This window comes from Pezoporus wallicus, unplaced genomic scaffold (assembly GCF_028554395.1).
Source record: "Pezoporus wallicus isolate ANWC-B61680 ecotype Strahan unplaced genomic scaffold, APGP_CSIRO_Pwel_v1 contig_593, whole genome shotgun sequence".
Taxonomy (NCBI): domain Eukaryota; kingdom Metazoa; phylum Chordata; class Aves; order Psittaciformes; family Psittacidae; genus Pezoporus; species Pezoporus wallicus.
The window spans coordinates 5,706,096-5,720,525 of NW_026642342.1; the positions used below are offsets into that span (position 1 = coordinate 5,706,096).

Consider the following 14,430-nt stretch of genomic DNA (forward strand, 5'->3'; position numbering starts at 1 on the left):
TTACATATTTACTAGGCATCATACAGAGGATATAAAGCCAGGCAGTGGACTAACAAAATGAGAGCAGCACGAGTTATTCAAGCCTGGTTTCGAGGCTGCAGAGCACGAAGGGAATATGTGTCTCTGATAAAAGCTGTATGTGTTATTCAGAGTCACTTCAAAACAAAACGGCAGCGGACCTGGTAATACTAAATTTCATATGGATTTCTCTACTTTTCAAAGCTTTTATTATATAGTTATTTAGTACTGCTCTGCACTCTGCAAGTGGTCTATAGGTTCTCAGGCTCTGATCTGCTGCATGCATGTAACATGCATGAATGTTCTGGGTATAATGTATAACAGAATAATTAAACTAGTTTGTGTTTATTGTCCTGTGACATGATTTTATAATAAATGCAGTACTAGATCAGCCTGAGTTTGTTTCATTCAAAACTGTGTCCTCTGCCAGTAGCAGTAGATGATGCCTTTTAGGGAGAGTATGTATGTTAACCTGACCACTTTCTAAGGTCCCCCCTCGATATCCATTCTTCTTAGATTATGGATGACATGTATCTATATATAAAATAACTTATATTACAGATTATTCCCTTTGTTATCCTTTTATGGACCTGTTGTATGTCAATCTGTCTAATGCATTTTAAACTGCTGTCTCCCTTCCCAACGTCCTTTGGCAGCAAGTTCTGGAAGTACTTATTGTGGGAAAACAGAAAGTATCTTCTACTTTAAATAAGACTTTCTGCCAGCATTGCTGGCTGTCCTCTTGTTCCAATGTTCCAAGCTTTAGTTGATACAGATACTGTGAAAGTAGAACTGCTATTAATAATTTTGTTAACAGTTGCTGTTTTCTTACTTTAGAAATGCAAGTGTTCTCAACTTTTGGGGGGGTGGGGAAAACAAAAACAGTCAAAATAAACCTAAAATGCATTTTCATGTTAGGTTTTTGAAAATGAGGTTCTGTGTACTGATCATTCAAAGAAGATGGAGAGCAACCCTTACTTCACGGATGATTCAACATCAGTTTTTGGCAACTAAGGATGCTGCAGTTAAGATTCAGTTGGCATATAGACGGTACAGGGCTAGACAACTTTTCAGAAAGGTATGTTTTCATTTGGACTTTGCGATGTCATGGTTGTTTTAAAAGTTTTCAATGAATTTGAATGATTTTTCTCATCAATATGCAGAAGTATAGAAAAGAAAAAAGGTGGGGCCAGAACAAAAATTGCTCAAATCAAAACTGTTCAGTCATCAAAATATTGAATTTCCCTTTTGCTTTGAGCAATGAGGTTGATTTTTTTGTTTTCACACAATCAAGCAGTTGAATTACGCCTGTCTATACTGCTAGCAAGAGAAAATTTTAATTTTCTGCTGGCTTTATTGCGTAAGTTGAATTGCCCACATTTTGACCACATTTAGGCAAGGGAAAAGACCTTCTAAATTGTGAAAGCGCACTTTCATATAAACTAGTGCTGCATGTGTTTACTTATATTTCCTCTTATATTTTCTTTTCTTACGACAGAATAAAAATCTAGAGCTAAAGTATAAATGTATATCAATCATGACAGAAATGAACAAAAGTTTAATTATCAATGTGTCCTTCAAAAACCTTTTCAGAAGCTTCAAGCTGCTTGTTTGATCCAAAAAGCATACAGAGGTTTCAAGGCAAGAAGGAAATTTGTTCAACAAAACACTGCTGCTGCAATTATCCAGAAACATCTGAGGGCTTGGCAGAAAGGCAGGCTTCAGTTTATGAAATACAATGAAACTAGAAGAGCTGTCATTAAGCTGCAAGCATTTATACGGGGTTATTTAGTCAGAAAAAAAAGTTGGTATACTTTAAATGAAAGCCACACTTTTGATATAAAGTATCACTGGAACTGTTTTAGCATTAGTTTTGGCTGGAAAGAAAAGGAAAACCCGATCACTTGTTGACTGCTTTGAGGGTTTCGTGCGTCAGAAAAGATGAAAATACAGTTTGACCCTTTTCACACGATCCTTTAGTACTAAAATAGGCTTTCATTGCTGTGCGTTTTTTAGCTTCTGTAATCTTTGTGGCTTACCTGTAGTGGATACTTCTGTACACACATGTTTAGAATGAAACTCTTTTCTGCTATATATTAATGTTGTTGCTTACAATTACTTCTCTGTGTTATTGTTTACATTAGAGACCTAGTACTGAAGAAAGGTAGCTTACTTTAGTTCTGAAGTAATGGTTTCAGAGGCAGTTCTTCAGCATCTGATAGTACCTCTCTGTGTACTATCACCTTTGCACAGGCGATTAGCTATCTGTGAATATGAAACCCAGTGATGTTCCTTGGTTTGTTTTTCTTCTACAGATTTCAGACCAGAAACAAAAGAAGAGACTACTATATTTTACAGCAGCTGCATACCATCATATCTGTGCCATTAAAATTCAAAGAGCGTATAGGATTCATCTCATCTTAAAACTTGCACAAAACCAGATCTCATCTGTTCTTGTAATACAGGTTAGTCTAATTGGGGGAATGATTTTGTGTGACATAGTCTAATTTCTGTCAGCTAAGTTGCAGCACTATGACACTAGTTCCTTCACATGTAAAAATAAAGCTAAATTATAGAGACTGATTTATTAAATAATGCTGCTTATGCTTAGCTAAGCATAATAGAGTGGATCTCAGCAGGCTTTGGAGGCTTAAGTATTTTAAAGCTGAGGATGGATGGAAAAGTTATTGTTTCCTTCAGACACTCAAGCTTGCTAAAGAGTGCTGGTTTAGCTTATTTCTTTACATCCTACTGGATGTAGGAAAGATCAGATGTGACAACATGTAAGGCTCATGAAATGAAGAGCACCTCCTTACATGAACAATCCTCAGGAATCTATTTGGTTGGATGTTTCTAACCTGCTAGTGATACTAAAGCCTGTCTAAGTTGCAGCATTTTTAATATTGCCATGTTTTGTTTCTCTAAAAGCAAAAATTCAGGTCTGTATTACAGCACTGCCTAATAGTAAAAATTATCTTCAGGTCTCTAAACTCACTTAGTCTCAATAATGGAAGGACAGCAACAGATAAATGATGAAGCTGAATCAGTAACCCCTACTCCTCCGTATATCCGAATCTGTTCTCTCTCCCCATAAGTTATATTTTCCCCTTAAGGCAAGAGCAAGCGGGTGGGAGAAGCTTTTTTTGCTCAGATTTGGCATACAGTACCCTGTCTCCCGTCTGTATGTAGCGGGGAAGAAACAGAGCTGGGAAAGAAGAAAAGTGGAGTTGTAGTTCTCCTTAAAAGGCAGCTAAGAGAAAGAAAAATCCTAGGACAGAGTAATGCCAGACACAAGTATAAACTGGGAGGTGAGTGGCTGGAAAGCAGCCCTGTAGGAAGGGATCTGGGGGTGCTGGTCAACACCAGGCTCAATATGAGTCAGTAGTGCGCCCTGGCAGTCAAGAGGGCAAACATCATCCTGGTGTGCATTAAACACCATATAACCAGCTGGTCAAAAGAGATGATCATCCCGCTGTATTCAGCATTCGTGTGGGCTCACCTTGAGTGCCATGTGCAGTTCTGGGCCTTCTATTTTAAGAATGTTCTGGTTCTTGAATATGTCCAGAGGAAGGCAATAATTCTAGGGCTGATGAGAAAGGGCTAGAAGAAATGTCCTGTGAATTGCAGCTAAGGACTTCTGTCCTTATCTATCTTTATCCTTACCAAGCTTTATCTAGCTTGAAGAAAAGGAGGCTGAGGGGTGACCTCAATTTGCTCTCTACAGCTTCCTAAGGAGGTGAAGTGAAAAGGGAGGTGCTAATCTCTGCTCCCTGGTATCCAGTGATAAGACACATGAGAATGGTTCAAAGCTGCACCAGGAGAGGTTTAAATTGGACTTTAGGAAGTATCTCTTCACTGAGAGGGTGGTCAAACACTGGAGCAGGCTTCCTAGAGAAGTGGTCGATGCCCCAAGACTGTCAGTGTTTGAGGCACTTGGACGATCCTCTTAATAACATGCTTTAACTTTTGGTAAGCCCTGAAGCAGTCAGGCTAGATTATTATTGTAGATCCATCACAACTGACAATATTCTATTCTATGTGGAATGCTTCCCTAACTGTTATTAGTTAAGATTTCATTTTGCAGTCTTGCATTTCAGCTACTGCAAGTCCAGCCAAGAGCTGTGGTGATTATATGAGTGCTAGCAATGTTTACAGTGCCTCTATATGTCAAGATTCATGTTCAAATAGTTCTTCAGGTTTTATCAATGCTTGTTTATGATAGGTAAAGTCTAAATAAATAAATAGAAAGATACTTTTAATTTTAAACAGAGATGGTTCAGAGCAAAAATGCAGCAAAAGAGATTTCTAAGAGATTATCGAAGAATCATTCAATTACAACGAGTGATTCGAGGCTGGCTAAATCGCAGAAATGATGCAGCAACTATAATCCAGCAAAATGTACGAAGATTCCTGGCCTGCAGACGGAGGAGAAAATTTGCAGTTGGAATAATTAAGTTTCAGGTAAATATCACTTGTGAGAAGACAGCAAAGTTTTGTTTGTTTTTTTTTTCATTTCATTTTTCTCTCATAGGTTTTTGGGGAGAGGAAGGATGTTTACTTCGGTCAGTTTATCAGTTCAACTGCAAGCCAAGTCAGCTTCAGTTTAGACATCAAAGCTAAATGGAAACAAATAATGAAGTGATATTAAGCAGATACTGGTTGAGGTGACTTCTGTGGGAATGCATGTGGGATGTATACACGTTTGTTTAGGTCTTTATTGTCTTGAATATCCAGTATTTAGAGGATTAAAAATGGAATTATGTTTACTTAAAATTAATAACCAAGGTAACAAAATACTTTGACAGACTTTTGTAAAATTGAGTTGGAATAGTAATGGAAGTTCTGTTCTATTGTCTGTTGTTCACAACTTTTTTCTCTTTGTGAAATTCCTGTTCTGTAGGCATTGTGGAGAGGATATGCTTGGAGAAAGGGTAATGACACAGCCAAAACTAAAGCTATACGACGTAGTTTAGAAAAGGCTAATGAAAATAGCAAAGAAGAAAACAAATTGTGCAACAGAACTGCAACTGCTATTGAATACCTTCTAAAATACAAACATATCTCTTACATTCTTGAAGCATTAAAGCATCTCGGTCAGTATTTCATTTTACTGTAACTGATAGATTTCTAGGATGATAGAAACATTATGATATTTATGCTTTCTCTGTGATTGTAAAATGGGAACATGTTAGGTAGTATTTTTTTGTTGTTGTTTTTTCAGGATAAAATTTGATTGTTGATTTAAGCAAGATATTAAAATGGTTATGTAGATAAAGGAAATCTGATACAATTGCTCTAACTTCTTGGAAGTCCTAATAATAATATGCCTTACATAAATAAATTATTACCAATATGTATTCTCCATGGATTGTTTTTTCTGCTTAATTTTTAGTCTGGAATATTAGAACTATTGCTTCGGAGATACTTGTTTAAATCAATAATTGTGGGGGTTTTACTTCTTTGCATTTGTACTTATCTTTAAGAGGAAACCCTGCTTTGCAATGAAACTCCTAGAGCTTCAGGGGCATGGGTGTTTTGGTTTGTATTTTTTATTTTATTATTTTTTTTCCTTTTAATTATCACAGAGGTGGCTACCAGGCTGTCCCCACGCTGTTGTGAAAATATGGCCCAGAGCAGAACAATCTTCACCATTTTTGTTCTGATCCGAAGTTGCAACCGGAGTGTTCCATGCATGGATGTGATAAGATATTCAGTTCAGGTTCTACTCAATGTTTCAAAGGTAATGTCAGTATTTTATTTTGCAGCTTTATAAGCTGTGTTTTGGCTACTTTATTGTAGTATTTATATTGGCTACTTTATTGTAGTATTTACTTACCCAGAAAAATTCTGAACAAATTTGAAGAAACAGAAAATGTTTTGAATTAATAAACCAGTTTCTGAATTTTAATTGTCAGTTTGAAATCAATTGTCTAATTTGTAATAGAATCATAGAATAGTTAGGGTTGGAAAGGACTTTTAGATCGTCCAGTTCCAATACCCCTGCCACAGGCAGGGACACCTCCCATTAAGCCATGTCACCCAAGGCTCTGTCCAGCCTGGCCTTGAACACTGCCAGGGATGGAGCATTCACAACCACCCTGGGCAACCCATTCCAGTGCCTCACCACCCTTACAGTAAAGAACTTCTTCCTCATATCCAATCTAAACTTCTCCTGTTTAAGTTTTAAGCCATTAGCCCTTGTCCTGTCACTACAGTCCCTAATGAAGAGTCCCTCCCCAGCATCCTTATAGCAATTTAATTTGCTTTTTGACAAAAGAAAATTATTTCATGGGCTTAAAGTAATAATTTTACTTTTAACTGGTTACATTCCAAGGTATCACAAGTATTGCATGAGACTGTAGAAATAAGATACTGTAGTGGTTAGGGTAAGCTATGAAGTTTTTTTAAGGCAGCAGTATATATCTCCAAAAGACAGGCTATTTTTCTGAACTTATGTCACGGAATAGTCTATTTTTACACTTTGATTTTCTACAGAACTCATTATTTTCATAAATACTTAAAGCTGTTTTAGTACTGTAGTACTACTGTGGTTACTGATTAGGGGTTGATTGTTCTGGAGGTTTTTTACTTGGAAATTTAAAATATTTGCTAAACGTAGTTTTTGATTTTATCCATCCTACAGGCATTTTGCACTCAAATTATTTTATTTTTATTTCAGGCAAAAAAAATAAAATTTGGGCAAAACTTAATTTTAAATTTCTCTAAACTTATTCTGGTTTATTCTTTTATTTTAAACATAAAATCAGATTCTACAGGTTTCTGAACAAATAGGGTAGCACAAATGGTAGCTTTTTGTAACCTGTTGTGATGGTGTAGCATACAGAATTGATTTTTATTAATTGGATGCCAGATCAGCTACAAATTTCACCACAAGGAGTATATAGATTTTGCTATTTCCTCTAAACTGAAAGATATTTTAAAGACCTGTCTAATCTCTCTTGTCTCCTTCTTGTATAACAGCATGAAAAAACTACTCATGCAGTTTATGAAGTAGAAAATTCTGTAGATACATTATTAGACCTACTGCAAACGTACAGAGGGAAAGCTGGTGACAAAATTTCAGAGAAAGGAGGAAGCATTTTCACAAAGACCTGTTGTTTGTTGGCCATCCTTTCAAAGGACTCGAAAAGAGCTTTGGTAAGACATAAAAGCTTTGGGTTTAATAACTTGATTTTTGACATGCTTTTCTTGCATGTTTTGGTGGTGTTTATATATTCTTGTTTTCTCTCCCTCTCTCCCAAACCTATTATGACTGTAATATTAATTATGACTAAACTCTGATTAAAAAAAATAATTCCAAGATGGTAAAAACACTATTTTGTGCCATGTATGCCTTTGTTACTCAGAGCTAGTCAATAAGACATTGAGGTTCTGATCCTGCAATCCTTGCAAGAGGATGATATTGTGATCCCAATTTCAGCAGGGTTTTGATAACTTTCTTTCAATTGCTTAGTATTCGATAGAGTTTACTTGCCACTTAACTTTTTTTCAGTTTCTAAAAGCTTACTGTTGCTTTTCAGATAAAGTTAAGGACTTTATTATTAGTAACAACTGGCAATATAATTGTCCGTGACTTTTTTGACATACTTTATTGTAACAGACATAGCCTGTTCCTGAAAGAAATTTCCTTCATTCATGCCTGTTGCTATAACACCTAATAGCTTCACTGGGGTAGTCTAGGTTCTAAGCTATACATTCACTAGTTGTTTATCTTTCAGATACAAGTACTTAAGTTATCCAGTCACCTTTCTTCATTGAGTTACTCTTTCATTGCTATGAAGATGGATACAAACTCTAATTTGCCTCTCTGTACCAATCACTGAAAGTATATTGTTTTTGAAGTTATAGTTTTAACAGTGTGCTGTTTTTATATTTTCTCAGGAAATACGAAGCATACCAAGAACTGTTGCTTGCATTCAAAGCCTATATAAACTTACAGTTCGTAAACACAAAATGGATGAAGAGAGAATACTTGTGAAGCAGAAAACAAGTACTCTTTTCAGCAAAACTTCCTCTGTATGTGTTCCAGTAACTCCTCTAAGAATAAAAACAGTTTCAAGGTAAATGCTTGAAAGTTAGCCTGCTGGTTTTGCTGTGGCAATATAATATTTTAATGATATGCTATTAATATTTTCACAGAATTAAACCAGACTGGGTTTTGAGGAAAGATAATATGCAAGAAATTGTGGATCCTCTGCAAGCAATTCTGATGGTAATGGATACACTTGGTATTGCTCACTACTGAAATGTAAATGATGTATATGAAAATGTATTTGTATAGCATGTCTTTAGCAACTTTACAGAAAGCAAATAAGTGTCAAGCTGCCCTTGATTTATATTTTTTTTAAATTGCAATTAATATGTCTAACTTTTTTGTATTGTGTACAGCTTTTGAAATCCTGTTTTGTTCTACTGCCAAAAGCAATTGTACAATAAAATCATAAGCCTGGGCAACTTCACTGGTGCAGTACTGTTCTTGTTACACAGCTGCTCATTTTACAAATAGCATGGTATTCCACACTGATTAAGTATCATAGCATTCTATTAAAAAGTTGCTTGTGGGGGACAGTTATGTTGGTTTGTGCGATGTGGAGAGGTATAGGTAGGAAGGGAGGTGCAGTCTGTGGATTTCAAGCTAGCTACTGTTTCCAGGGAGCTTGGGTTTACTTTCAGTAAGGTTTTAAGGGGTCATGTGTGACTGTAGGAAGATTTTTTTTTCCTAAACACTACAAGGATATGATGGAACAATGGGATATTATAAGGGTGAATTTAGAAATTCCAACCTGATATTTTAAGGAAGTACATACAAACAATGCACCTCATCCAGCTGAATAGGTGATGTTCATGACAACATCTCCTTAAATTCTGTTCTCTTGTGCCTTGGAATTGTATTTTCTTAGACAAAGGCCAAGAAAATGGAAATTCTCCCACCGCCAAATTTAAAGACTATGCCTCCCAAGGGTAGAACATGATGTTAAACCAACTGGTATCCATTAGTCAGGTACTACTGCATTGTAAATGAGGTACTATTTTTTTTCTGTTTTTTTTTTGGGGGGGGTGGGGGGAAGATGACTTTTGGGGGGTGGTTTGTTTTTGGGGGGGGGTGATTTTTTTTTGGTGTTTTTTTTGTTGAGTTTTTGTTTGCTCTAGTTGAGTTTTTTTGTTTGGAAAAAGACTCAAAAGGGTCTAGCTGTGTACAGCAAAACCCAACAGACAGATAATGGCAGCAGGTATGTTCTTAATATAAGAGCCTCCAGAATCAATAATATACAGTGTGGAGACAGTGTTCTCACGGGAGAATGCATAATTGGTACATAAATTCTGAATAATCCTGAAAGATACAGCAAGGCCTTGAGAGGCCTGAAGAAGCTTAAGCAAGCAAGATAAGAGGCTGGAATTCACGGAGTTAATGAGAACTGTGGACTGTTGGCAAGCTTTTGAGGTTGAGTTCTCTCACCTGTGTTTAACCAATTATATGTTAGTCGCTAAGGGTCTTCAAGACATGTATCCAATCATAATATGCCAAATCACTGTAAGTGCATGTAAGAAATAGTATATAAGGGGTTAAAGATTTGTATAAAACGAACAAGAAGCATAACTCATATTGAGTCGTTCTCTTGATTCTGGTCGCTCTCTCTGACATTTGGCGCCCGAACAGGGACTCGAGGGTCGACTCGGACTTAGACAACTGTGTCTGGCCATTGTTGCAAAGACACAGACGGGAGAAGCGGAGGAGACGATGGGTGCAGGAGCGTCTACTAGCAAAAGCGGTGAAGCTCAGCTGGAAGAGACAGCTGTTGTGGACCGTGCACCCACGCCTGCACGGATAAGACCGCACTCTAAAATCCGCTATGGATCGAGAGGCAGCACTCACACTTTTAGAACAATTACTTGCTAAGCAAGAGGCTAGTGTGAGTTAGAAAAAGCTCAGAGAGCTATGTCGTTGGGCTAAGGAAAAAGGACACTTTAAGGACCCACAGCTAATGTTTGGCGCTACTGAATGGAGGGAAGTTGGGACCTCTTTGTGGGACGCTACCGTTGAAGGGAATAAAACTGCTAAAGAGGAACAGGCAGTGGTGAAGCTCCTCCAACACATTATCTCTAAGAGAGGACTGCAATATGGTAGTGCCGCCTTACAGAGGCTGTTAAAGTGGTCCTGTGATCGTGAGGTTAGTAAAGGGACCAAAGATGCACAGAAACACTCTACACTTTGGAGACTGGTGTTTGAGACTTTGAAAGAGATGAAATAGGAAAGGGCGGCGGTAGCTTCTGTATTTGCCGCCACAGCTCCAGAAGGGGCTGTCTCCCCTAACCCCCATCATAGTGCTCCCGTGGTACCTGGAAAGGTGCTGAAAAAATCAATGCCCCGAGCTGATGAAAGCAAGAGCCAGGTCCACAGATGGCCACATACCAAACAAGAGACACCGGACAAGAAAGACATAGCTGCGAACAACGCAGACCCTGAGTTTGACCCAGGATCAGGCTCCAAGTCCCCTGAATCCGAGCCAGATTTATATCCTCTGCTTCCAGACTCCGACTCTTTGTCTCCCGGGTCGGTCTGCTCAGCTCAGCTCAGCTCATCAGCAACTACTCACTGGCCTTGGAGACGCTCAGCTGCAACAATTGATGAAAAAGCTTGAAGCCCTCGAGACTCAGATTGACACATCTCTATTGGTGCCTCCACCTTATCCTCCGTAAAACCCCTTCCTTAAAGAAGGCAAACAGGGGGAGGGGGTGGGAGAGGTATCGGGGGGCATAAATCCCACATGCCATTGGCACAGGTTAATCAAAGATGCGATTATTACAGGTGAATTTTCTGCAATGGGCCTCTCTGCATATCCTGTGTTTACTACACAGCAGGGGGTAAAGAGTGGGAAGCTTTTGATCTCAAAATAGTTAAGGAGGACTGACAAGCGGTGACCACATGGGTTAAAATCTTCTTATACTCAAGCTGTATATGTTTGTTGGTTTTTTTTGTGATTGACAGGAGACTTTAATGACACCCCTGCTATAACATGATCAGGCATTAGGTTCAGGTTATATGACTAAAACTCCGGGTATTCTGGTCCAGTAGAAGGATTTGGAAACCAGCATTTGGAAATGTCCTGCGGAAGTAAAACTAACTGGTCGAGGTTATATGTGTGTAATTACAGATTCTGGTCTGCGGTGGGTGCCAGCTCAGTGGGTGAAACCCCGAAAGAGTTAGCACCGCCCAAGGAGAGCCAGGACACCCCCCTTGTCAGTGACTGAATGAATTGAAATTTGAGCTTAGGACATCTGTTTTACGGATGTTTTCAGTCCTTCTTAAAGTGAAGGGAGCAACCTTTTTTACGTTAAAGTGAAAAAAAAAAACGAAAAAAAAAACAAACCCCCCCCCACCCCCCCCCCAACCTCCAGGGAAGCGAGACCAGCGTGGGATACAGACGTATTGTGTACTTTTCCGGTGGTGGGAAGGTCTCTCGTATGCTCTTATCAGGGGTATTGGGCATACTGTGACAGACCGTGGACTTGGGACCCCATATACAACTCATTTGATACAGTCTCTCTGTGATACTCATGCACTAGAAGTTGGTAAATATAAGTATGTCCATGTTTCTATCGACCTTTGGAGACCTTTATAGATATTGTTGGCCACTTCTTCCAACATAAGCTGGCCACCTGTGTCGAAATGAGTGTGCATTTTGGTCAGTATAAAAGCCCAGGCCTCATGCAATGTGGGGGAGGCAGAGCCTCTGCGGGGACGCCCGCTAAGGTTGAGCCTGCCACTTCGCACTGCGATGATGCTTCTCGGAGTTGGTTTCCTGTTAATCTCCACAGGGTCCTTGTGCCATGTTCTGTACGTGGGACTGTAGTGGGAGTAATGATTGTCTGGATTTTGTGCTTCAAATATTGTAGTTGTGTGGAGCGTGCTTGTGGGATCCCATGTGTGTGTGTGTGTGTGTGTGTGTGTGTGTGTGTGTGTGTGTGTGTGTGTGTGTGTGTGTGTGTGTTGAGGGCAGACGGTGTTCTGTGTATTTTTTTGTTGGGTTCATGTAAAAGTTTTTAACGGGTAGCAGTTTAACATTTCGGGCAAGAAAGGGTTAATGCAAAAGCGCAGTTGCCGGCAGGTATTTATGGTTGCTGCTGAAGCAGGCAGGCAGCTGTAGCTGCTGCCGAGCAGGCCGGCGTTTGTAGCCGTGCAAAGCAGAGTGAGCGACTTTGAAAAAAAAACCAAACAAAAGCTGCCCTCCGATTCGGCTCCAGGTGCTCCACTAGTGGAATGGCCAAGATGGACGCCAGAGCAGAGGAGTGAAAAAAACACAAACAAACAAAAAGGGCAATGATGCAGCAAACTCCTCAGCTGTTAACAATGTGCAGTTTAACCTGTCTGCTTCTCAAGAACTGATAACCTGGAGGAGGGGGTATATTTGTGTCCTCCTGCCTACAGGTCCATGGTGACTGCCTGCAAAGTTTGTCAAGCCTTGCCATGAGCTGGACAGACGAATGGAGGAACCTGATGCCTCAGCTACAGGAGCTGACCGTGATTACCCCAAGCAGAATGAGATGGAGGAAGAGAAAAACAAATGATTGCAAAACATCACTTGGGGGCAACCGAAAAGTAAAATCCTGAATACGTGTGCTTGTAAAGTAGCTATTATTAGAGGCTGTGATTTTGTGTATAAAACCACCTGTATTTACAAGCCAGTTGCTAATAAGAAACTACACCTTGTATAGATTTGTCACTTGTAAAAGAGATGTTAGAGTATGGAAATTTGCAGTAGCTGCTAGAAAATGCTAAGGCAAAAGCTAGAAAGATTTTAATACAATGGTAGTGTTATAAAGCAGGTAATGGAACAAATTAAGAGGGTGGGAGAATTCCACTACTAAGGAATTTCTTTGGCTAGTCCCTCACTGCCATCAGCATCTTCAACATGGTGCTGCACCCTGTAATAGTTACTCTGCTAATGTAAATTTGTGTGTGCCTTGCTGTAGTAGCAACTTGTTATTGGATGAAGCAGGTGAAACTGTGCATTGACAACAAGGTGCAAGGACAGAGGCTGACCAAATGCCTGCTACCACAATCAAGGGCAAGACTGGGTTGGCCTCTGTGTTTGCCACCAAGAAGAACCTTTAGCTCTGCTGTTGGCTGCAACCCAGCAGGCGTGGAGCGGTGGGGACACATGCCATGCCAGACCTTGATGTGAAAGATGGCCTCCCTTGTTATCAGAGAGCCATACAGAAGAAAAAAGGGGCAGGCCCAGCAGCCTCTAGTTGGCATATGTTGGAGATATTATCTAGCCCAGATCCCCTGCTCAAGTAGGGTCACCCAAACCATATATAAAACAAAAAGGGGGAGATGTGGAGACAGTGTTCTCACGGGAGAATGCATAATTGGTACATAAACTCTGAATAATCCTGAAAGATACAGCAAGGCCATGAGAGGCCCGAGGAAGCTTAAGCAAGCAAGATAGGACGAAGCTGGAATTCACCGAGTTAATGAGAACTGTGGACTGTTAGCAAGCTTTTGAGGTTGAGTTCTCACACCTGTGTTTAACCACTTATATGTTAGTCGCTAAGGGTCTTCAGGACATGTATCCAATCATAATATGCCAAATCACTGTAAGTGCATGTAAGAAATAGTATATAAGGGGTTAAGGATTTGTATAAAATGAACAAGAAGCATAACTCATATTGAGTCGTTCTCTTGATTCTGGTCGCTCTCTTCAACAATACAGAATACAATTGACTGGTTGTCGTGGTTTAAGCCCAACTTGCAACTCAGTACCACACAGCTGCTCGCTCTCCCTCCCTTCCCTTGCCCGCTCTGCCCATGGGCAGGATGGAGAGGAGAATTGAAAGCATGTAAAACCTTCAGGTTAAGATAAGAACAGCTTAATGACTAAAGGTAAAATATAATAATGAGGGAAATAACACAGAGATACATAAAACTGTAAGGGAAAAGGCAAGGCAAAAAGAAAAAAAATAAACCAAGCACAAAAATGTCGCCAAAACCTCCACCCAAAGAAACAACCAACAGTGATGCATAACACAATTGCTCGCTCACCCACTGACTGATACCCAGCCCATCACTGAGCAGCAATCAGCCCTTTGCAGCTAACTTCCCCCAGTTTCTATACTAAGCATGACGTGCTGGGGTATGGAATACCCCTTTGGCTGGTTTGGGTCGGGTGCCCTGTCTCCGCTTCCTCCCAGTTTCTTGTGCCCTTCCTCAGAGGCAGGCAGAGCACGAGACACTGAAAAGCCATTGATCAAGGTAAGCAGTACTTAGCAACAACTGAAATATTGGTGTATTATCAGCATGTTCTCAGACTAAAGCCAAACCATAGCGCTACACCAGCTATGAGGAAGAAAATTAACTCTGTCTCGGCTGCAACCAGGACACTGATGATA

The 14,430-nt window shown here is 39.7% G+C and overlaps 1 protein-coding gene across 3 annotated transcripts in view; it reads left to right on the forward strand.

Annotated features, from left to right (window-relative positions):
* The window catches only part of ASPM (assembly factor for spindle microtubules), a 29,544-nt gene extending 21,046 nt beyond the window's left edge, over positions 1-8,498 (forward strand). For 2 of the 3 annotated variants that reach the window (XR_008974903.1, XR_008974904.1), the window contains exons 19-23: positions 16-182; positions 937-1,096; positions 1,612-1,822; positions 2,334-2,483; positions 4,288-4,425. Coding sequence is in view for 1 of the 3 variants with exons in the window: in XM_057429285.1 (XP_057285268.1) it covers positions 16-182; positions 937-1,096; positions 1,612-1,819; positions 2,332-2,483; positions 4,288-4,479; positions 4,919-5,111; positions 5,604-5,758; positions 7,000-7,176; positions 7,921-8,099; positions 8,179-8,284 (1,689 nt within the window). In the remaining 2 variants the exon portion in view is untranslated. Of the gene's footprint in view, positions 1-15; positions 183-936; positions 1,097-1,611; positions 1,823-2,331; positions 2,484-4,287; positions 4,480-4,918; positions 5,112-5,603; positions 5,759-6,999; positions 7,177-7,920; positions 8,100-8,178 lie in introns of those variants that run through there. The other variant, XM_057429285.1, reaches the window with a different exon arrangement.
* The last annotated feature ends 5,932 nt before the right edge of the window (positions 8,499-14,430 follow it).